General features: G+C 45.9%; 1 protein-coding gene across 1 annotated transcript in view; it reads left to right on the forward strand.

Moving 5' to 3' along the window:
* Positions 1-864: 864 nt before the first annotated feature.
* The window catches only part of MYH13 (myosin heavy chain 13), a 65,509-nt gene continuing 44,227 nt past the window's right edge, over positions 865-22,146 (forward strand). The window contains exons 1-14 of the mRNA XM_033184548.1: positions 865-1,068; positions 3,098-3,241; positions 3,327-3,483; positions 5,376-5,403; positions 5,493-5,604; positions 7,719-7,811; positions 10,382-10,445; positions 10,534-10,632; positions 10,737-10,840; positions 14,800-14,938; positions 18,467-18,585; positions 19,658-19,807; positions 19,902-20,072; positions 21,202-21,511. Coding sequence (XP_033040439.1) covers positions 865-1,068; positions 3,098-3,241; positions 3,327-3,483; positions 5,376-5,403; positions 5,493-5,604; positions 7,719-7,811; positions 10,382-10,445; positions 10,534-10,632; positions 10,737-10,840; positions 14,800-14,938; positions 18,467-18,585; positions 19,658-19,807; positions 19,902-20,072; positions 21,202-21,511 — 1,894 coding nt within the window. The remainder of the gene's footprint in view (positions 1,069-3,097; positions 3,242-3,326; positions 3,484-5,375; positions 5,404-5,492; positions 5,605-7,718; positions 7,812-10,381; positions 10,446-10,533; positions 10,633-10,736; positions 10,841-14,799; positions 14,939-18,466; positions 18,586-19,657; positions 19,808-19,901; positions 20,073-21,201; positions 21,512-22,146) is intronic.

Consider the following 22,146-nt stretch of genomic DNA (forward strand, 5'->3'; position numbering starts at 1 on the left):
TGCCTCCCACCATCTCGGTTATTTCAACAAATGTGACAAATCTTCATGTTCAAGTCATTCACTTTTCACGGGGCTAACCCGAAATGTCTAATAAGAATTATCAGCATTCCAATGATGCTTTTCAAATATTCTTAAGATTTTAGAATGACACAGAGATCACAGGCTCAAACATGATGAGCGATTTAGAAAGTGCGTCCTAGGCCGGACACGGTGGCTCACGCCTGTAATCCCAGCACTTTGGGCGGTCGAGGCGGGCAGATCGCCTGAGGTCAGGAGTTCAAGACCAGCCTGGCCAACATGGTGAAACCCCCTCTCTACTAAAAATACAAAAAATTAGCTGGGTGTGGTGGCGGGCACCTGTATTCCCAGCTACTCGGGAGGCTGAGGCAGGAGAATCACCTGAACCTGGGAGGTGGAGATTGCAGAGCCAAGATTGCAACCTGGAGCCCTTGCACTCCAGCCCGGGCAACAAGAGCAAAACTCTGTCTCAAAAAAAAAAAAAAAAAAGAAGGAAAGAAAGTACTTCCTGAAGCCTCTTTTATTGGGTTCACCTTGGCTCTAATTGATTCAGACATGTACACATGGGACTGAACTAAAATACTCCCAAAATCGACACTCAGAGGATAAAAAAACAACCTTCATACTTTTTTGTTAGAATAAAATATCCCCTTTAGCTTATTCCCGCTTGCACACTTGAAGCTCCTAGACCTAGGCCATAGATCCCTCAGGACCTATGTTCAATCTAGGAGCCTTTGAATCTGGCCGCCTGTTTGAATGGAATAAGGGTTGGGGCCCTGCAGCTTCAGTAGTCCACCCAAGCACGAGACTCAGCAGTCCCTCTGGTCTTCCCAGCCCTCTGCAGCCATGAGCTCTGATGCAGAAATGGCCATTTTTGGAGAAGCAGCTCCCTACCTCCGGAAACCAGAGAAGGAGAGAATCGAGGCTCAAAATCGTCCATTTGATTCCAAGAAAGCCTGCTTTGTAGCAGATGATAAGGAAATGTATGTGAAAGGCATGATCCAGAGTAGGGAAAATGACAAAGTCATAGTCAAGACCCTCGATGACCGGGTGAGTGTTGATTCCAGATGTCTTTGATAATACGGACATGCTCATTTTTCTTTGGAGTAGAATATTAGAAATTGCATGCTGGTCCTTTGGAATCTGAAGATAGAACAAAACTTAGTTTATCTGCTCTGTGGTGAGGTAGCAGGTGAAAGCTGCTATTGCATGCATCTTCACTCTTCCCTTTTTCCTTCTCCAAGGACTTGGGCTTTGAGGGGTTTTGTTGTGTTTGCTTTAGAGGAAGACAGCAGGTGAGGGCAGAAAAGGTTGGGCTATTTAAGGAAGAGGCTGATACTGGATGGGCCGACCAATTATACCTCTCTGGGCTGTAGAGTGGCTCCTACAGAGGAAGCTCTGGAGCCATTGACACGTTTAATGTGGAGAATTATCATGTATCATTCATTACTTACTGGACATCCACCAGGTCTAGGTCCTAGCATTGATTGCTTTGCAAATATAAGCATACCTCTGCACCTGCTTTCCCAGAATTTCCCAAAGATGTATATGGCAGGTATGAATCTCATTTCACAAACTCAGGCATATGAGACAGACCTTGCTTTTATTTTTATTAAACTTAGCCTCTGATTCCGACCCCTTTTCAGTGGGCTGGGACAAATTTTTTTCAGTCACTCTTGGGGTCACTCCACCACCAACCGCCTCAGGGATGTGTCACATTTTCAGAACCTTACACAGCACCACAATGGGGACTCACAGCCTCCCTGGAGGATCTATTAAGAAATAAGCCCTAGTCTGGCCAGGCGCGGTGGCTCACACCCGTAATCCCCGCACTTTGGGAGGCCGAGGCAGGCAGATCACAAGGTCAGGAGATTGAGACCATCCTGGCTAACACGGTGAAACCCCGGCTCTACTAAAAATACAAAAAATTAGCCCAGCGTGGTGGTGGGCATCTGTAGTCCCAGCTACTCAGGAGGCTGAGGCAGGAGAATGGCGTGAACCTGGGAGGCAGAGCTTGCAGTGAGCCAAGATCATGCCACTGCACTCTAGCCTGGACAACAGAGCGAGACTCCTTCTCAAAAAAAAAAAAAAAAGAAAGAAAGAAAAAGAAAAGAAAAGAAATAAACCCCAGTTCTTAGAAGTTCAGGATACATAGACTTTTCTGCCTCCCCTTTGGCTACCTTGGGTGTCTCTCTCTCTTTTTCTAGTCTGGGGTGGTGGAATGGAAGTGCCTCCCTTCCTCAAAAAATTTGGTCTGTACCAGCGAAACTCCTTCTTTTTACCTTTCTGTGAAAACTTCAAAGTTTTCCTAAGGACTTAGGCTTTTGGAAATCAAAATCCGGGAAGTATTACAAGCTCTTTTCCTTTTCTTGCCCTATTTTCTATCTCTCCTGAGCCATGGAGTACAGAGCCAGCTTGAATGGGGGAGAAAGGTGGGAAAAACACAGAGAAGGGAAAAAAATAAATAATTTTCTGAAAATATTCAGCAAAGAACCATGATGCACCCCCAAATGTTTGAACTATTAGAGCAGAGGTACAAATAATTATGGGAGCCTTGAAGCAATAGGGGAGAGAGGAGATGGGTCGTGGAAGGGATGGTGCTAGAGATGAGCTTTGAAGGTTTCTAAACAAAATTTTCATGAAGACATTCGAGCTGAAGGAACCCTCATGAGCAGAGATATTGAGATGGAAAAGCACAGAACACTTGGGAGCAGTTCTTTGTAACCTTCCAAGCTTTGTCTCATCACAGCACTCACAATAAATAAGGTAAACAGAGGCAAACTGGCCTTGGGACCCAAGGGCTCCAAAGCTCTGCACACCTGTAACCCACTCCTGGTACACATGATAACAGGATGACGGGGGGCATCGGACCAGAATTGGTCACGTAGTTTGACCAGAAACAGATTCTTCAAGAACTGTTATTTATGGATCATGTCTGGTCATGGAAAGGATCCACAAAATTATCCATCACAATGGGGTAATTGTTCCACAATATCTCACTACTTCCACCACACCAGTAAAGTGCAATGCAGGTACTTGGCTCACCCATTTATTACCTGCTTTTCCTCTCAATACCCAGACGCTCACTCTGAACAATGACCAGGTCTTCCCCATGAACCCTCCCAAATTTGACAAGATCGAGGACATGGCCATGATGACTCACCTGCATGAACCTGCGGTGCTGTACAACCTCAAAGAGCGTTACGCAGCCTGGATGATCTACGTGAGTGTCTGTAAACACCTTTTTATTTCATGTCTCTCTCTGAGTAAAAACAAGATCCAAATGATAAATGTTCTGATTTTTCCAGACCTACTCAGGCCTCTTCTGTGTCACCGTCAACCCCTACAAGTGGCTGCCGGTGTACAACCCCGAGGTGGTGGCTGCCTACAGGGGCAAAAAGCGCCAGGAGGCTCCACCCCACATCTTCTCCATCTCTGACAATGCCTATCAGTTCATGCTGACTGGTGAGTAATTTCTTTGATTCACATTTTTTGAAGCCATCCATAGTTAATTTTTCAAGCCTTTGGGGGGCATTGGTCATCTGAATGGTGCAATAATCAAAGTGATCTTCAGAGAGTCCAATGATTTGGGGATGAACAGCAAGGGGTACATCTTCCATTGCCAGTCACAGTGCATGACAAGGCCTGTGGTTATGGCTGAAGCTACACTGAGCTCATGCTTATTTGGGAGAAGCTGGAACACAATGAGATGCCCTACCTTGTCCCCAGGGAACTCCCAATCCAGGTGTACTTTGAAGAGAAACTATATTGGCAGCCACTCAGACAAATGGGTAAAGCAGTGTTCCTGCCTTCTTCCCCAAACTCGGTCTCCCCATCGACTCCTTAAATTTCCAGAACGACCTGGGGAGTACAGACATGATAACACTGTCATGCCATGATGCCTAATATCAAGTCTGTCTGTTCAACCTTCACCTGACTTGACTTGGAAGAGATACTAGAAGTAGAAGCAAGGCCGGGCGCAGTGGCTCACGCCTGTAATCCTAGCACTTTGGGAGGCTGAGGCAGTTGGATCACCTGAGGTCAGGAGTTCAGGGCCAGCCTGGCCAACATGATGAAACCCTGTCTCTACTAAAAATATAAAAAATGAGCCAGGCATGGTAGTGGGCACCTGTAATCCCAGCTACTCAGGAGGCTGAGGCAGGAGAATTGCTTGCACCTGGGAAGAGGAGGTTGTGGCGAACTGAGATCTCACCACTGCACTTCAGCCTGGGCAACAAGAGTGAAACTCCATCTCAAAAAAAAAAAAAGCAGCACACATCTGAGACCTGTAGATGCTTAAAAATCACCTAATGCAATGGTGCCCAAACTTCTGTCATTTCTTTCTTACAATCACATTCCTTGCCATGTCTGCAAACTTAATATTTTTCTTGAAATCAATTAATGTTACATTAATTTAAAAGGGAAGACTAATACCACAATTTCCATTAGTTTGCTATGGCTGCTGTAACAGAGTATCACAGACTGGGGGGCTTACACAATAGAAATGTACTGTCTCACAGTTCTAGATGATAGAAGTCTGAGGTCAAGGTGTCAGCAGGATTGGTTCGTGTGAGGACGCTGAGAGAGAATCTGGCCCATGCCTCTCTCCTAGCTTCTATGATTTGCTAGCAGAAATCTTTGTTGTTTTTGATTTATAGAAACATCACCCTGATCCCTGCCTTAATCTTCATATGACATTCTCCCTGTGTGCTTGTGTGTCTCCAAATTTCTTCTGTTTATAAGGATACCAGTCACCTTAGATCAGTGGCTTGCCCTACTCCAGCATGACCTCATCTTGACTAAATACCTTACATTTTATGTCCAAATAAGGTCACATTCTGAGGTACTAGGGGTTAGAAATTCAATACATGAATTTTAGGGGGACACAGTTCAAACCATGCTCTATTGCAAGTGAAAAACCAGTATCACTTTTCACAAGTAGAAGGTAAAGGTAAAAGAAAAATGCAATAAAACCAATCAGCATCTAAAAATGCCAATGAAAAGCTGTGACCCCACAAGCTCTGAACCTGACACTTGCTTTCTTTATGGAAAAAGATGATGGGAAAGTGCTAGCAGGGAGTTAAAGATCTACGAACATGAGTAACTTCTACACTGTGGGATTCACCACAGTGAGTAGAGAATCACTTACCTCCCAGGCTGGTCATGTTGCACATTCCACATTTGAGAAATCTGCCTAAATTGTCCCAAAGAAGATTAGACATACCCAAATCACACCACTGGTCAATGGCAGAGACATTAACTAGAGCCCATGTTCTCCAACCTCCCCCAGTGTTACTTCATTTTAATGTTCTGTTTGTTGTTTATTTGTTTTGTTTTGCTTCCCTCTGCATTTCTAGATCGAGACAACCAGTCTATCCTCATCACGTGAGTAACCCCTGTTTGCACTATCATGTCTTGGAAACCAGTGCCCTCCCTGCCACTCTCCTTTATCCCATTTACTTTTAAATTGGCAGCGGAGAATCCGGGGCTGGGAAGACTGTGAACACCAAGCGTGTCATCCAGTATTTTGCAACAATTGCAGTTACTGGGGACAAGAAGAAGGAGACACAGCCAGGCAAAATGCAGGTAAGCAGCCACCTGCATCTGGAGGCTTATTGGAATAAGTGTAATTTAAAGCCTGGATGAGCACCAAGTGTATGCAGGGTATGCGCTCAGCAGAGATGGCAAATAGGAGAAACTCTTTCTTTCCTCTCTGTATCCTCACACAGAACACATCTGACATCAAATGTATGGGGTTTTTCCATGCCAAACAATTCTCCAATTCTCTGCAGACACCAACTGGGTGTCCTACAATTCAATTCAATTCTGATACTCACTACCTAGAGAAAGCATCAAGTCCCACAAATTAAGGGCTCTGTCCTGCAAAACTGCCCCCACTTTAGATACCAGGGACTAGTCCGGGCCTCCTGAACTTCTAACCAAGCAGCTATTAATCAGGGGAATCTCACAACCTCCTTCTCAGGTTTGATAATGACCTAGAATGGTTCACAGAACTCAGAGAAACACTTTGCTTACATTTGCCAGTTTGTTATAAAGGATGTTACAAAGGATGCAGTTGAAAAGCCAAGTGGAAAAGATGTCTAGGGCAAGGTATGGGGGAGGGGCATAGTCTCTGCAGGTGACATCCTCCCAGCACCCCCAGGTGTTCATCAACCTGGAACCTCTCTGAAGCCTTCTGTGTAGGGTTTTTACAGAGGCTCCATTACACGAGCATGATTAATTAAATCACTGGCCATTGACGATTGACTCAACCTCCAGCCCTTTTTTCCTTCCCAGGGGTCAAGGATAGGACAAAAAGTTCCAAACTTCTAATCACATGGTTGGTTCCCTGGCAACCAGCCCCCATCCTGAGCTTTCCAGGACCCCCGAAGCCACCAATCATCTCATCAGCACACAAAAAGACATTTATCACTTCAGGTATTCCAAGGGTTTTAGGAGCTGTGTGCCAGGAAACTAGAAAAAGACCAAAATATACCATTCCTATTATATCACAGTATCACATGGAGCAAAGCAGGAAGTGGTTCCACCAGAATGGACTTCAGTTCTGGCACCAGCTCCATCAGCTACAGCTGAGGGACTTTGACCAACTCCACATCCTCCTCTGGAGAAGGAATGTTTACACCAGTGGTTTTCAAACTGGAGTACACATCAGAATCAACAGGAGGGATTCTTAACAAAGGGCGGCAGAGCCCAGGCCCAGAATTCCTGATTGTGTAGATCTAGGGTGGGACCTCATAGTTTGCATTTTTCTTCCTTTTTATTTTGTAGAGACAGGGTCTCACTCTGTCACCCAAGCTGGAGTACAGTGGCACACCATCATAGCTCACTGTAACCTCAAACTCCTGGGCTCAAGCGATCATCCTGCTTCAGCCTCCTGTGTAGTTAGTACTACAGGAACCACCATGCTTGGCTCATTTTTTAATTTTTTGTAGAGATGGAGTCTCACTGTGTTGCCCAGGCTGGTATCAGACCATTGGCCTCAAGTAATCCTCCTGCCTCAGCCTCCAAAGTGCTAATTACAAGCGTGAGCTACCATACCTGGCATTTCTCCCATATTCCCAGGTAGTGTTCATGCTGCTGGTCCAGGGACCACACTTTGAGAACCATTAGGTTTGACAGTATTTTTTAAGTTGCTCCAGGCCCAGAAGGGTGAAGGTGAAAACTCTGCTTTCTAGAGTGGATTTCTGAAGAATCATTCTCATATTTTTTGGCACATAAAAAACCTTTTTGAGAACCACTGTTTTTATTGTATTATCTCTTGGATCACTTGCTTTACTCACATTCTATATCTCCTTTTGAACACAAATATCTGTGATACTAGGTGGGTCATATTACATGCAATAACAGAGGTATGTGTTATTAAAATCCATGATTTATAATGAAATGTTATCAGAAAGGCAGTCTGGATGTTCTGATGGAGGAAGTAATATTCCTGCCTAGAACCTGGCATGACCAGAAGTCACTTCGATGCTATGCTAATAAAAGCCTGTCTAGGATGGCACCTTGAAGACGCCTTAGGTCTAGTGGGGGTGGGGGTGAAGGTACTGCACTGACCACCAGGTGGAGCTGGTCGACACCGCTCCCTGAACCTGCCCAGAGCACCCACCATTGTATTCACCAAGGAGCTGCTTTAGAAAACCATCCAAAGCCCTCTTTTTCCTCTTCTTGTTTATGATTAGGGAACCCTGGAGGATCAGATCATCCAAGCCAACCCGCTGCTGGAGGCCTTTGGAAATGCCAAGACTGTGAGGAATGACAACTCCTCAAGATTTGTAAGACCCAGCCCAATTTTCAAGTATCCTCCCAAAACCATACCCTCTCCCGAAATGCTGAATATGAAAAACTGCCCCATAAACTAGAATATGCGGGGGCCTTTTTCTACCTCCAAGTGATTGAGATCAGTCTACCCACCGGGAATATTTTGATACACTTTGAGGAAGGTGTTGGTTTGGCCCTGGCAGAGGGAGGATTTGCCGTCCTACCCTAACTAGGCAATGTCACCTCACAGCATCCTGAAGTCACTCACATGATTCACATCCGACAATTAGAGATCAACTTTATGCTAAAATGGGTCTCTCTGTGGGGAAACATTTTAAAATGTAAACATCCATTAAGCCATATCTATTGACCTAGCCACGGAAACCTTAGTGTGAATTAAGTTAGCAGATTTGACCTCTTCCAACTCAGCAGGGATTGGGAGCACAGAAAACTTAGTGAAGGCAGAAGAGCTCAAAAATTTGAAATAGGCTGGACACGGTGACTCACGCTTGTAATCCCAACACTTTGGGAGGCTGAGGTGGGTGGATCACTTGAGTCCAGGAGTTCGAGAGCAGTCTGGCCAACATGGCGAAACCCCATCTCTACTAAAAATACAAAAAATTAGCTGGGCATGGTGGTGCCTGCCTGTAATCCCAGCTACTTGGGAGGCTGAGGCAGGAGAATCGCTTGAACACGGGAGGCGGAGGTTGCAGTGAGCCGAGATTGCAATACTGCACTCCAGCCTGGGCAACAGAGGGCAACTCTGTCTCAAAAAAAAAAAAAAAAAAAAAGATGGAATAGATTCATACTGAAGACATTGAAGGATGTGTGCCATCCTTCAACTTTTTACTTAGGATTGGCTTAATCACAAAGACATTTACTTCCCATTGGAAATAAACATACATCCAACCCTCTATTTCATTTCACTGGCCAGTGGAGCAAGTACTCAGAGACGAAGCCATCATTTGTGCCTATGGTTGCAAAAGTACATTAAAACTTCACACATCTTAGTAGTTGGATAGTCTCAAACTTGTATTTTGTTGCCCCTCAAAGATAAAATGGTTATCGATGAGGAAGTAGATACATTCATCAAGGACCATGGCTCTGAGCCTTGACTTTTGTTTCCTTGGATATGTTCTTTGCACTGCCAGTCTGCATGTGTATCCTCCCCGGTGCCCAAATAAACTCCTCTTCCTTGTGGAAGGTCTGGGCACATGTTACATGGCAGAGGTATGTTACCCATGCCTGGACCAAGTTAGTTATTGCACTGGCCTGATACCAGCTTAACGTGAAAGACGATACCTTCAGGCACTCCCTCTTCTCATTCCCATTTACTGAGTTCATGGGCCTCTACTCTTAGCCCTGACCCAGAAGTCACAATCATTCTAATTATTTTGTCCTCTTTCCACCCTCCAAATATTTGCAGGCTAGGGATGACTTCCATTGTCTTCCATTAAGCAGCTAAAAATACTTAACACCCAGCACTTACAATGCACGCATGCCTTTACTGATCCTTCACTAACTTTTCCTAGGGTTCATTCAGAAAATATTGAGGCATTACTAAGTATCATCCACATTTCAGTTCACCCATTGCTGTAGGGGAACAAGCAAGAAAACATTTTTTGTCCTCAAATTTGCTCGCAGTGTTGCTGAGGACCAATTAAGCAGACAATGTATGAAGCAGGTGCATACACACAAACACGCATATGAAATTTTACCTCCCACTCCCTAGAAAGTGGGCCACCTAGACCCTGAGTTGTTCTTTTGGCAGCCAGAGAGCCAGGCCTGAGCCTGAGCCCAGGCCGGTGAGCTAGATTTTTCTGTAGTCAGCCATACGTGAAACTCAAGCAAGGAATCTCAGAAGTATCATCTATTAAAATACAAGCAAAAAAAACAAAAAAAGTCAGACAGAACAATCTGACCAGTTAGAATTCAAAGGCATTATGAAGAGTTGAGAATCCAGGTATAAGACAACAGGATAAAAACCAGGCAGGTAGTCAAGAATGGAGTAGTCCCAAGAAGAGAGCTGGAGAAGGAGCCTATGGGCATCCCCTGAGTTGTAGGAACAGGACCAGGTGCTTGGGTAGAGCTACCTGAGTCCTGGCTGACCCAGCTTGGGAGCTCTGGACACCAGGTGGAGAGGTGCCCATGTTCTGGCATCCCTTCCTCCTGAGCCAAGGAGAGGTCACGGTGGCCAGTATCGATGACAGTGAAGAACTGCTGGCGACAGATGTAAGCATGCCATTTATTTGTTTGTTTGTGGACAGAATTATTGAGTTTATGAACTGAGAGACACGTTAGTGAGCTAATGGGAAAACTGAAATCCAGGGATACTAAATGATTAGACTCAAGATCTCAGAGATCAAGAGCTCAGAGAATCAGCACACACTGGCCCCTCCCTACTCAGCTCCTCCTCACAGCATTCCAAAATGGGAATCCAGAAGGTTCACCAAAGCAGGCCTTCAGTTCTGTTCTCTAGCATTTTTGCATTTATAATTTATCTGTGGCAGCACCTATCCAAGGTCAGCCACAAAAACCATATAAATCAAATAACTGTAACGTTTGTCCACCTGTTATTGGACAGGGGAAGTTCATTCGGATTCATTTTGGAGCCACAGGAAAGCTGGCATCGGCAGACATCGAAACCTGTGAGTCCAGACACTATAAAACTGTTGGTGTTTTGGCCACAAAAGCACCACTTGGGAATCTGAAATCACGTTATTTTTGTTACCTTAGATCTGTTAGAAAAATCCAGAGTGACATTTCAATTATCCAGTGAGAGAAGCTATCATATTTTCTACCAAATTATGTCAAACAAGAAGCCAGAACTAATTGGTAAGCTCTTGGAATACCTTTCTTCCAAATCAGTGACATTGGGAAAAAAAAAAAAAAAAAGTAAGTTATGCATAAGCCATTAAAGGGATCTCTGTGTTTCACAGACTTGCTTCTGATCTCCACCAACCCCTTCGACTTCCCCTTCGTGAGCCAAGGAGAGGTCACAGTGGCCAGTATCGATGACAGTGAAGAACTGCTGGCGACAGATGTAAGCATGCCATTTATTTGTCTGTTTATGCACAGAATTATTGAGTTTATGAACTTAGAGACACGTTAGTGAGCTAATGGGAAAGCTGAAATCCAGGGATACTAAGTGATTAGACTCAAGATCTCAGAGATCAAGAGCTCAGAGAATCAGCACAGATTGGCCCCTCCCTACTCAGCTCCACCTCACAGCATTCCAAAATGGGAATCCAGAAGGTTCACCGAAGCAGGCCTTCAGTTCTGTTCTCTAGCATTTTAACTAGAATGCATTTTTGCATTTATAAGATCTTTAACATAACATTTGTTGAAAGTTTTCATGTTGCAAAACCATCTATATGGTTCTTCAAGAAAATTTAGAAAATACAAAAAAGTATAAAGCAGAAAACCAACCCCACTCTGTAACAGGCTCTCCATTTTCCTTTCTGCCTTTCACTTTAGGCTCACCTTAGACACCCAGCTCCTCAATACACCTGTCTGGCCTTTGGTGTTTATTTGGGGGAAGTACCTGCAGGATTAATAATCATAATCACAGTAATAACTAAATATATTAACCACTTACATGTGCCAGACACTGAGCTAAGTGGCTTTACCTGCATTATCTCATTATAGTCTCAAAAGCAACTCTGGCATAGGTGTCATTATCGTCTCCATTTCATAAATGTGGAAGCTGACTCTTAAAATATATATAATTTTCTGGAAGACGCAGTTCATCAATGACAGAGTCTTTCCCTTCCTTCCTACCTTCCTTCCTTCCTTTCTCTCTCTTTCCTTCCTTTCTCCCTTCCTTCCTTCCTTTCTCCCTTCCTTCCTTCCTTCTTTCCTTCTTACTTCTCTTCTTTCTTTCTTCAGACAGAGTCTCGCTGTGTTGCCCAGGCTGGAGTGCCATGGCGTGATCTCAGCTCACTGCAACCTCCGCCTCCTGGGTTCAAGCGATTCTCTTGCCTCAGCCTCCCAAGTAGCTGGAACTACAGGCATGCAACACCATGCCTGGCTAATTTTTGTGTGTGTGTATTTTTAGTAGAATTGGGGTTTCACCATGTTGGCCAGGCTGGTCTCAAACTCCTGACCTCTGGTGATCCACCCAGCTCGGCCTCCCAAAGTGCTGGGCTTACAAGCATGAGCCACGGCACCAGGTCCAATGACAGAGTATTTAAACACAGGTCTGCCTAACTACAGAACTTACATTTTTAATTAAAGTATACTATCTGTGAGCAATTCATCTCCACCCTTGTTGGCTCCACCCATATAACAGCTGCAAGAGCTTGTGAAAAAGGGTCTTGCCCATCATCCTAGAGATACTGCCCCATGACCAGCTTCTTAGCCTTCATTTGGTGACATTTCCAGCTGATACTAATTGTTTTAAGACAAATAGAAAAACTTTCATGATAAAATAAACTTGTTATCTTAGGTCTAATAGTATTAAAAGAAAAATTTTAGACAAATTAAATTTAGCAGAGTTTTTTTGAGCAAAGAACGATTCATGAGTTGGACCACACTCAGCACCAGGAGAGGCTCAGAGAGCTCCACCCAGCAACATGGCAGGCAGTATTTATAGACAGAAAAAAGGAAGTGACATACAGAAACAGCTTGATTGGTTGCAGGCCAGCCTTTGCCTTATCTGGAGGTGGTGTGAAGAAGCATTTGTGTTATATGGACAATATCTCATCAGTTTGGCAGCCTGTGATTGGCTGAAGCTCAGCTGCTGTGATTGGCTGAGACTCAGCTATTTGTCACAAGCATATACTCTTAGGTTGCAGTTTGTTTACGTACTAATTTAGGTTATAGTTTGCTATGTATGGAGGCAGTTTTAGACCACATTTAATTGAATTTAAGTTGTTATATATTTTTAATGAGGTTTCCTCAGTCTTCACTAACTTGTAAGCACAGAAAGGGCCAGGCTAATGACTGCAAGGCCCCCATTCCCTGAGAAAGGCCCACCTAAGAAATTCTAAAAGTCACCATGCCTAAGTCATGTCCTCACCTAGATGCCTGCTGCCAGATGCGGCTGTTGCTCCTTCCTCTCACGGAGCTTTCTTTGCTTTCTTTTCTTTTTTTTTTTTTTTGAGATGGAGTCTCGCTCTGTCCCCAGGATGGAGTGCAGTGGCGCGATCTTGGCTCGCTGCAACTTCTGCCTCCCAGGTTCAAGCAATTCTCTGCCTCAGCCTCCCAAGTAGCTGGGATTACAGGCTTTTGCCACCACCCTCGGCTAATTTTTGTATTTTTAGTACAGACGGGGTTTCACCATGTTGACCAGGCTGATCTTGAACTCCTGACCTTGTGATCCACCCACCTCAGCCTCCCAAAGTGCTGGGATTACAGATGTGAGCTACTGCGCCTGGCCTCACAGAGCTTTTCTAGCCTGCCTGGTATAGTCTCCCTTTTTATGAACTCAAAGTCAACTGATTGGTAACCTCATAATGGGAGTGACATCTCATCATATACCCAGGTTCCACCTTTGGAGATGACATTCTCCAAAAGGGTCCCCAGGCAGTAACGCTTTCACCCGCTCCTTTCAGTGTTTTTGAAAGAGTTCTTTCTCTTTTAACCTACAATGACCCCTCTCTAGGACAGAGATATGCATCCCTGAAATGGGATATGGATTCAAGGGATGGCCATCATGGCCTCGGAATCTCTCCTCCCCATATATCCCAGCTCTTGGCATAGGCTCATTCTCCACTAAAAGGGGGTGCCACTCCAAGAATGCCCTGACTCTCCAATATCATCCTGCTGGTGATGGCCTACTGGGTCTATCCTACCCACTCACCAAACATGTCCAGACATGTTTCAGTCCTACCAGCAGATACTCTACAGGCTCAGGCTGCAAACTCTACTGCATAATCAATACATGAACCCCAGAGAAGGATTTCTTTTAGTTGAAACCTTTGTGGTGGAAGACAGGCAACGTAGTTATAAAAGCAAACCAGCAATGACCATAGGTTTTGAAGGGACCGAGACCTAACTCCAGTCCCAGTCTTATCACACCCTCCCTGTATGACTTTTGACAGGCTGCTTACCAACTAGACTCTCAATTCTTCATCCAGAAATTTGGAAAAACCTGCACAGCTAAAGGGGCTTCATGGGGATTTAATAAGATAACATACACATGATGCCTACCCAATGTCTAGCACATAGAAAGGGCTCTGCAAAAGCTTGCCCCTTTCTCATTTGGGAAATGATGATACCATCTTTGACGATCTTCCCTTCCAGATCTAATATTCTATAATGCATGTTGATTGTCTTGAGTCCGAACAATGCTGGAATTTCTGGATTACAATGCCAAACTCTTAATCTGTTAAACATTATTTCCCAGTCATTCTCCATGACTTCCCAGTTCTCAGTATCATACAGTGGTTCCCAGTAGCCTCATCCAGAAAATTGCCCCCCAAATCTATGTACAGTGCGAAAAGATCATAATCAGTTCTTTTTTTTTTTTTTTTTTTTTTGAGATGGGGTCTCACTCTGTCTCCCAGGCTGGAGTGCAATGGTGCAATCTTGGCTCACTCCAACCTCTGCCTCTTGGGTTCAAGGGATTCTCCTGCCTCAGCCTCCTGAGTAGCTGGGACTACAGGCACCAGCCACCATGCCCAGCTAGTTTTAGTAAAGATGGGGTTGCACCATGTTGGCCAGGATGGTCTCGATCTCCTGACCTCGTGATCTGCCTGCCTCGGCCTCCCAAAGTGCTGGAATTACAGGCCTGAGCCATATGCGCCCGGCCTTACGTAATCAGTTCTTACTTAATGAAAGGAAACAGACAATTCACACCTTTTTCCCGTAGTCTCCATCCACCCACACAAACATGTGAAACAAATGGTTTCTAATTTACCACACCCCACCTGTCATCCACTTATTTGGGCAAATGCTGTCTCACATGCTATACACAAGAGAGGTAAGATCTTTGCCAAGAAAAGGCTGCATATGGATCCCTGAGTCCTACTATGACAGTTGTCCTTTTTTTCTTTCCAGAATGCCATTGACATCCTGGGCTTCAGCTCAGAGGAGAAAGTTGGGATCTACAAACTGACGGGAGCCGTGATGCATTATGGGAACATGAAGTTCAAGCAGAAGCAGCGTGAGGAGCAGGCGGAGCCGGACGGCACCGAAGGTAACCGCATACGGGGAAAGGGATGCGATCGGGTCCCGCTGTGTTCGTGTGTGGGCGAGGCCACGTGAGATAAACTGCATTTATTTCAAGAGCTGTTCTTCCAAAACTGCATAAATTAAATCTAGGTTTCCCGAAGCTCACTGTAGCACGCACTAGGAGTCTGCTCACTCAGTCAAGGACTCTTAGAGTGGTAAATCCTTGAAAACCAAGGATTTTTTTTTTTTTTTTTTTTGAGGCGGAGTCTCGCTCTGTCACCCAGGCTGGAGAGCAGTGGCGCGATCTCCTCTCACTGCAAGCTCCACCTCCCAGGTTCACGCCATTCTCCTGCCTCAGCCTCCCAAGTAGCTGGGACTACAGGCGCCCACCACCACTCCCGGCTATTTTTTTTTTTTTTGTATTTTTTAGTAGAGACAGGGTTTCACCGTGTTAGTCAGGATGGTCTCATCTCCTGACCTCGTGATCCGCCTGCCTCGGCCTCCCAAAGTGCTGGGATTACAGGCGTGATGTGGTTTTTTTTTTTAAGGTGGACTCTCATGAGACAATATTGTTAGGTGAACTTCTCTTTCTCTCCACCAGAATGCAGTTCTCATCACTCAGGCCTAAAATGATATGGTAAAGTGGAAGCCAAGTTTCTTCCTCCCATCACCTGCACCCCAGCATCTGTTGAAATTGGCCCTGAACCAAGAATGGTGAACAGTTCTTCCTCCCCATAACTCTCACCTGGCTGATCCTACCACCACCCTCTGCCTCATCCCTAAGAGGCCTGGAACTAGAGCAGAGGGCAGCAGGAAGGGCTGAGCAGTGACTGACTCCCCCCCATACATCCTGCTCATTAGACTTCTTAGCACTCATGATGCATCTTACAAGTTCCTTGAATTAAAGCCTGGCAACATGGATGGTTCCTGATAATTCTGCCTTTTGATCACAGCCCCACGGTGTGTGAAGCAGTACGCTTTAAACTCTCAAGTAATAAAAAGGAAGTGAAGCCATAAATTGAAGGGTGGAAAAATCTACATAACCTTATCAGTGTCCCATAAAGGCTCAGCAGCCTCCTATCCTCGGCCTGCCTGGGATGATTCTCCCTTTATATTAACTCAAAGTCACCTGATTAGTCACCTCATCATGGGAGTTGTACAGGTTCCACTGCACTCAAGTAAAGGAGATTATACAAGGCATGTACACCAGGGGGCACACCTTGGGTGCCATCCTAGAATCCTGCCCATCACAGTGGAGGGGACTCCAAGTCTTCACACAGGAAACACTTCTGACTGGGGCAATCAGGGAAGGCTTCCTGATAGAAGGGGCACTGACTTGGACTTTGAGGGATGAGTAGGATTCTGAAAAATTGGGGGAGTGATCAGTTCAAGCAGAAGAAATGTCATGAGCAGGCCGGGCACAGCAGCTCATGCCTGTAATCCCAGCACTTTGGGAGGCCAAGGTGGGTGGATCATCTGAGGTCAGAGGTCGAGACCATCCTGGCTAACACAGTGAAACCCCCTCTCTACTAAAATACAAAAAATTAGCCAGGCGTGGTGGCGTGCACCTGTAATCCCATCTACTTGGGAAACCGAGGCAGGAGAATGGCGTGAACCCGGTAGGCAGAACTTGCAGTGAGCTGAGATCGCACCACTGCACTCCATCCTGGGCAACATTGTGAAACTCCAAAAAAAAAAAAAAAAAGTAGTAGTCCCTGGGGAGCAGCATTTCTCTGCCTTTTTGATGAGCTCAATACAGGCCACCAGGTCCTTCTCAAAGTCAATGAACATCTGCTGAAATATATGCAGACATGTAACCCATGATCTGTAGGAAACAGCCAAAAGTCAACTGCTTTTGACCATCTCCAAACATCTGAAGGCAGGGTCAGGTTTTGTACTTCTCTTTCTTTTTTTTTTTTTTTTTTTTTGAGGCGGAGTCTCGCTCTGTTGCCCGGACTGGAGTGCAGTGGCGCGATCTCGGCTCACTGCAAGCTCCGCCTCCCGGGTTCCCGCCATTCTCCTGCCTCAGCCTCCCGAGTAGCTGGGACTACAGGCGCCTGCCACGTCGCCCGGCTAGTTTTTTGTATTTTTTTTTAGTAGAGACAGGGTTTCACCATGTTAGCCAGGATGGTCTCGATCTCCTGACCTCGTGATCCGCCCGTCTCGGCCTCCCAAAGTGCTGGGATTACAGGCTTGAGCCACCGCGCCCGGCCCTTTTTTTTTTTTTTTTTTTTTTTTGAGACGGAGTCTCGCTCTGTCGCCCAGGCTGGAGTGCAGTGGCGCAATCTCGGCTCACTGCAAGCTCTGCCTCCCGGGTTCCCGCCATTCTCCTGCCTCAGCCTCCCGAGTAGCTGGGACTACAGGCGCCCGCCATCTCGCCCGGCTAGTTTTTTGTATTTTTTAGTAGAGACGGGCGTTTCACCGTGTAGACCAGGATGGTCTCGATCTCCTGACCTCGTGATCCACCCGTCTCGGCCTCCCAAAGTGCTGGGATTACAGGCTTGAGCCACCGCGCCCGGCCTGTACTTCTCTTTCAACTATGAGCGTGGTACTTTGCTTAAATTAGGAAGGTGCTTCATGTATATTGTCAACTGTCCAAGTGGTGGCTCCTTTACTCATATAACATTTTAATGTATTGTCAGACTCCAACATAACTATGTAATTAATTTTTATTTTTTTGAGTCGGAGTCTTGCTCTTGTCACCCAAGCTGGAGTGCAATGGCATGATCTTGGCTCAGTGCAACCTCTACCTCCCGGGTTCAAGCGATTCTTCTTCCTCAGCCTCCTGAGCAGCTGGGATTACAGGCACTCACCACCATGCCAGGCTAATTTTTGTATTTTTAGTAGAGACAGGGCCATGTTGGCCAGGCTGGTCTCGAACTCATGACCTCAGGTGATCCACCCACCTCAGCCTCCCAAAGGGCTGGGATTATAGGCATGAGCCACCGTGTCCGGCCTGTAATTAACATGTTTTAGGAAATCAAAATATCAGTAGGTCAGGATTGGCCAAGAAGCTTCTTACTGTTAAAAGTTGCATCTAGGGCCAGGCACGGTGGCTCAAGCCTGTAATCCCAGCACTTTGGGAGGCAGAGATGGGCGGATCACGAGGTCAGGAGATCGAGACCATCCTGGCTAAGACGGTGAAACCCCGTCTCTACTAAAAAAATACAAAAAACTAGCTGGGCGAGGTGGCGGGCGCCTGTAGTCCCAGCTACTCGGGAGGCTGAGGCAGGAGAATGGCATAAACCCAGGAGGCGGAGCTTGCAGTGAGCTGAGATCGGGCCACTGCCTCCAGCCTGGGCGACAGAGCGAGACTCCGTCTCAAAAAAAAAAAAAAAAGTTGCATCTAGGAGGCAAATTGGAAGTTCTTGAGAACCATGGGGCCCTGGACTATGGGACTGAAGTTTCAGTGGACAAGTCCAGACCTGGTACAGATACGACAACATAAAAACATCTAAGAGAATTACAGAAACACTTCTGGGAGAAGCCAGGGGCTGACTGGACACTAGCAGCTACTGTTTTTGCATGATGCCATTTTTTTCTCTTCCTTCAGTGGCTGACAAAGCCGGATACCTGATGGGACTGAATTCTGCAGAAATGCTTAAGGGCCTGTGCTGTCCGAGGGTGAAGGTTGGGAATGAATATGTCACTAAAGGGCAAAATGTCCAGCAGGTAATGGAGATGCTCTGATCCAGTTGATTGAGATCTTTTGTTATTCGAGCCATTATTTTACAGTTCTTTCAGTTGCAGGTATCAGAAATGCACATGAAACCAGCTTTCACATTAAGAGAAAAATCATTTTTAGGCTTCAGAGGCAACTGAAGGAATGCAAATCATTGAGTGCCCATTGGACACCATGAGGACCTGGAATTAGAAAGTGAAGAGCCCACTGGAGCCAGGCAGCCTCCCTCCAGCTCCTCTGGGGTTCATGGGCTGTTGACTCTCTCCTCTGTTGTGTCCTTGCTAAGCAGATAAGTTTCCTGGACCTCTCTTGCCTGTGGCCACCCCATAGCTCCCAAGTTTATATCTCTGTGTTTCCAGCCTCACCCTGAGACTGAAACCAGTGTCTTTTGATCCCAATTCCAAATTCTTAGGCGAGATACTCAATTAATCCAACCTGGATCAAGTGTTCACCTCGGGTCTAATTAAGTGTGGCCAGGGGCTGGAGTCATGTGCTATCACCATGTTGCTGGAAAAATATCTTTGTAAATAGGATAGTTCTCAAAGAAAGGGGAACAGCGTGGGCTGGGCAAACACCTCACAAAATATTTAATATTATGTTGAATGATCTGAAATTGCCAATATTCAGCTGCTTTTGATTTTCTTTTTTCTTTTCTCTTTTTTTTTTTTTTTTTTTTTTTGAGACAGAGTCTCGCTATGTTGCAGGCTGGAGTGCAGTGGCGCAATCTTGGCTCACTGCAACCTCTGCCTCCCAAGTTCACGTGATTCTCCTGCCTCAGCCTCCTGAATAGCTGGAACTACAGACACATGCCACCACACCTGGCTAATTTTTGTATTTTTAGTAAAGACAGGATTTCACTATGTTGGCCAGGATGGTCTCAATCTCCTGACCTCGTGATCTGCCCACCTCGGCCTCCCAGAGTGCTGGGATTACTAGTGCTGGTGGCGTGAGCCACCATGTCCAGCCAACAGCTTTTGATTTTCAAGTCAATTTCATATGTTTCAACTTAATGCAGCCATAGAAACACTAACTCAAGGGTTGAGTGGGTGATCCTTTTTCAAGGTGACCAACTCGGTGGGTGCTCTGGCCAAAGCCGTCTACGAGAAGATGTTCCTGTGGATGGTCACCCGCATCAACCAGCAGCTGGACACCAAGCAGCCCAGGCAGTACTTCATCGGGGTCTTGGACATTGCTGGCTTTGAGATCTTTGATGTGAGCTGTGGCCTTCTACTTTCTTGTCTGCTTTGCTGCATCTCCAGTGTATTTTCCAAGGTCACTCAAATTCTTTGATATTTGAATCACCCAGTTCAACAGCCTGGAGCAGCTGTGCATCAACTTCACCAACGAGAAACTGCAACAGTTTTTCAACCACCACATGTTCGTGCTGGAGCAGGAGGAGTACAAGAAGGAAGGTATCGAGTGGACGTTCATTGACTTCGGGATGGACCTGGCTGCCTGCATCGAGCTCATCGAGAAGGTAGAGAGATACTGCTCCCCAGGACAGCTCCTCCTTGGTGGGGACCCTCCCCTTCTTGCTCTGATTCTTTTCTGCTCACAGATTGGTGCCCCCAGCCCCCAGGCGGCAAGCCTTCAGATAGATAACTGAATGTCTTTGTGCAAAGAGAATGAATGTCCTAAATCTGTTCTGACACTTAAAAAGGCTTATGGGTCATTAAAATCCAAGGGCTCAGTTATCTGCAAGAATGTGATAGAACCCCAGTAAGGACTGTGACATTTCTTACCTATTTGACTTACCCAAAGGCCCAAGCAGGCAGAACCGTGGAGCAGTGTGGCTCTTGGAGGGATTTAACTATGAAAACAGGAGTGGACATTAACTTCTTTTTTTTTTTTTTTTGAGATGGAGTCTTGCTCTGTCACCCTGGCTGGAGTGCAGTGGTGTGGTCTTGGCTCACTGCAACTTCTGGCTCCCAGGTTTAAGCAATCCTCCTGCCTCAGCCTCCTGAATAGCTGGGACTACAGGTGCCTGCCACCACACCTGGATAATTTGTGTGTGTGTGTGTGTGTGTGTGTGTGTGTGTGTGTATTTTTAGTAGAGACGGGGTTTCACCGTGTTGGCCAGGCTGGTCTGGAACTCCTTTCCTTGTGACCTGCCCATCTCAGCCTCCCAAAGTACTGGGATTACAGACGTGAGCCACCATGCTGGACCGACATTAACTTTTTAAAAAGGAATTCTCATAACATTTGAGCACTGCTCATGTTGGAATAAGTATATCTTCCTAAGGTGGCTACTGAGAAATTGAGACATTATTGTTCAAAAATATTACTCACATTACTTTATGGCTATATATGAAACTTTACTTTTTTTGTAAACCTATTGAAAAAAGTGTGCTACATTTATACACACATAATTTCATCCTCCTATATTCTTTTGTTCAGCAGCTATTAATTAAGCACACACTTTATGCCTAGCACTTTCTGGTCATCCCCCAAACAGACCAAGAGACTTGCTCCCCCAGTGCGTACATGCCAGCGTTCCTAGTACCGGAGCGAAAGCACCAAAGAAGTTCTTTTGGCTTCTCCAGACCATGGAGCATGGGTATGCACTAGTATATGCGGAGGTGTAGACTCTGTTATCCTCTTTCCAGCCTATGGGCATCTTCTCCATCCTGGAAGAGGAGTGCATGTTCCCCAAGGCAACAGACACCTCCTTCAAGAACAAGCTGTATGACCAGCATCTTGGAAAATCCAACAACTTCCAGAAGCCCAAGCCTGCCAAAGGCAAGGCTGAGGCTCACTTCTCGCTGGTGCACTACGCCGGCACCGTGGACTACAACATTGCCGGGTGGCTCGACAAGAACAAGGACCCCCTGAACGAGACTGTGGTGGGGCTGTACCAGAAGTCTTCGCTGAAGCTTCTCTCCTTCCTTTTTTCCAACTATGCTGGTGCAGACACAGGTAAAATTCTATCATTTCTTTCCCTCTGTGGGACATTCTATGTAATTACTTCTAACCCAGAGCTGCTCGTGAAGAAGCAGTAATCAGACCTGAGCTTCAGCTGAGTATGATGTTTCTGTCTTTCAGCTCCATTTTTCTTCCTCCTGCTCTTATTCTTCCTCTTCTGTCAGAGATAGAGCTGTATGGAGGTAAACAGTACTTCTCAGTGGCCAAGATAGTCAACATCACATTGTTTAATAGTTTTCTATTGAGGTATAATTCACATATAATAAAATTCCCCCTTAAAACCATGTAGTGGTTTTGGCTGGGCCTGGTGGCTCATGCCAGTAATCCCAGCTCTTTGGGAGGCCAAGGCGGGGGGCCAATCACTTGAGGTCGGGAGTTTGAGACCAGCCTGGCCAACAAGGTGAAACTGCAACCTCCGCCTCCCGGGTTCTAGAGATTCTCCTGCCTCAGCCTCCCAAGTAGCTGGGACTACAGGCATGCACCACCACACCTGGCTAATTTTTTTGTATTTTAGTAGAGACAGGCTTTCACCATGTTGGCCAGGATGGTGTTGATCTCCTGACTTCATGATCCACCCGCCTCAGCCTCCCAAAGTGCTGGGATTAGAGGCGTGAGCCACCGCATCCGTC

The sequence above is a fragment of the Trachypithecus francoisi genome, unplaced genomic scaffold (genome assembly GCF_009764315.1).
Source record: "Trachypithecus francoisi isolate TF-2019V2 unplaced genomic scaffold, Tfra_2.0 Lachesis_group20, whole genome shotgun sequence".
NCBI classification, from domain to species: Eukaryota; Metazoa; Chordata; class Mammalia; order Primates; family Cercopithecidae; genus Trachypithecus; species Trachypithecus francoisi.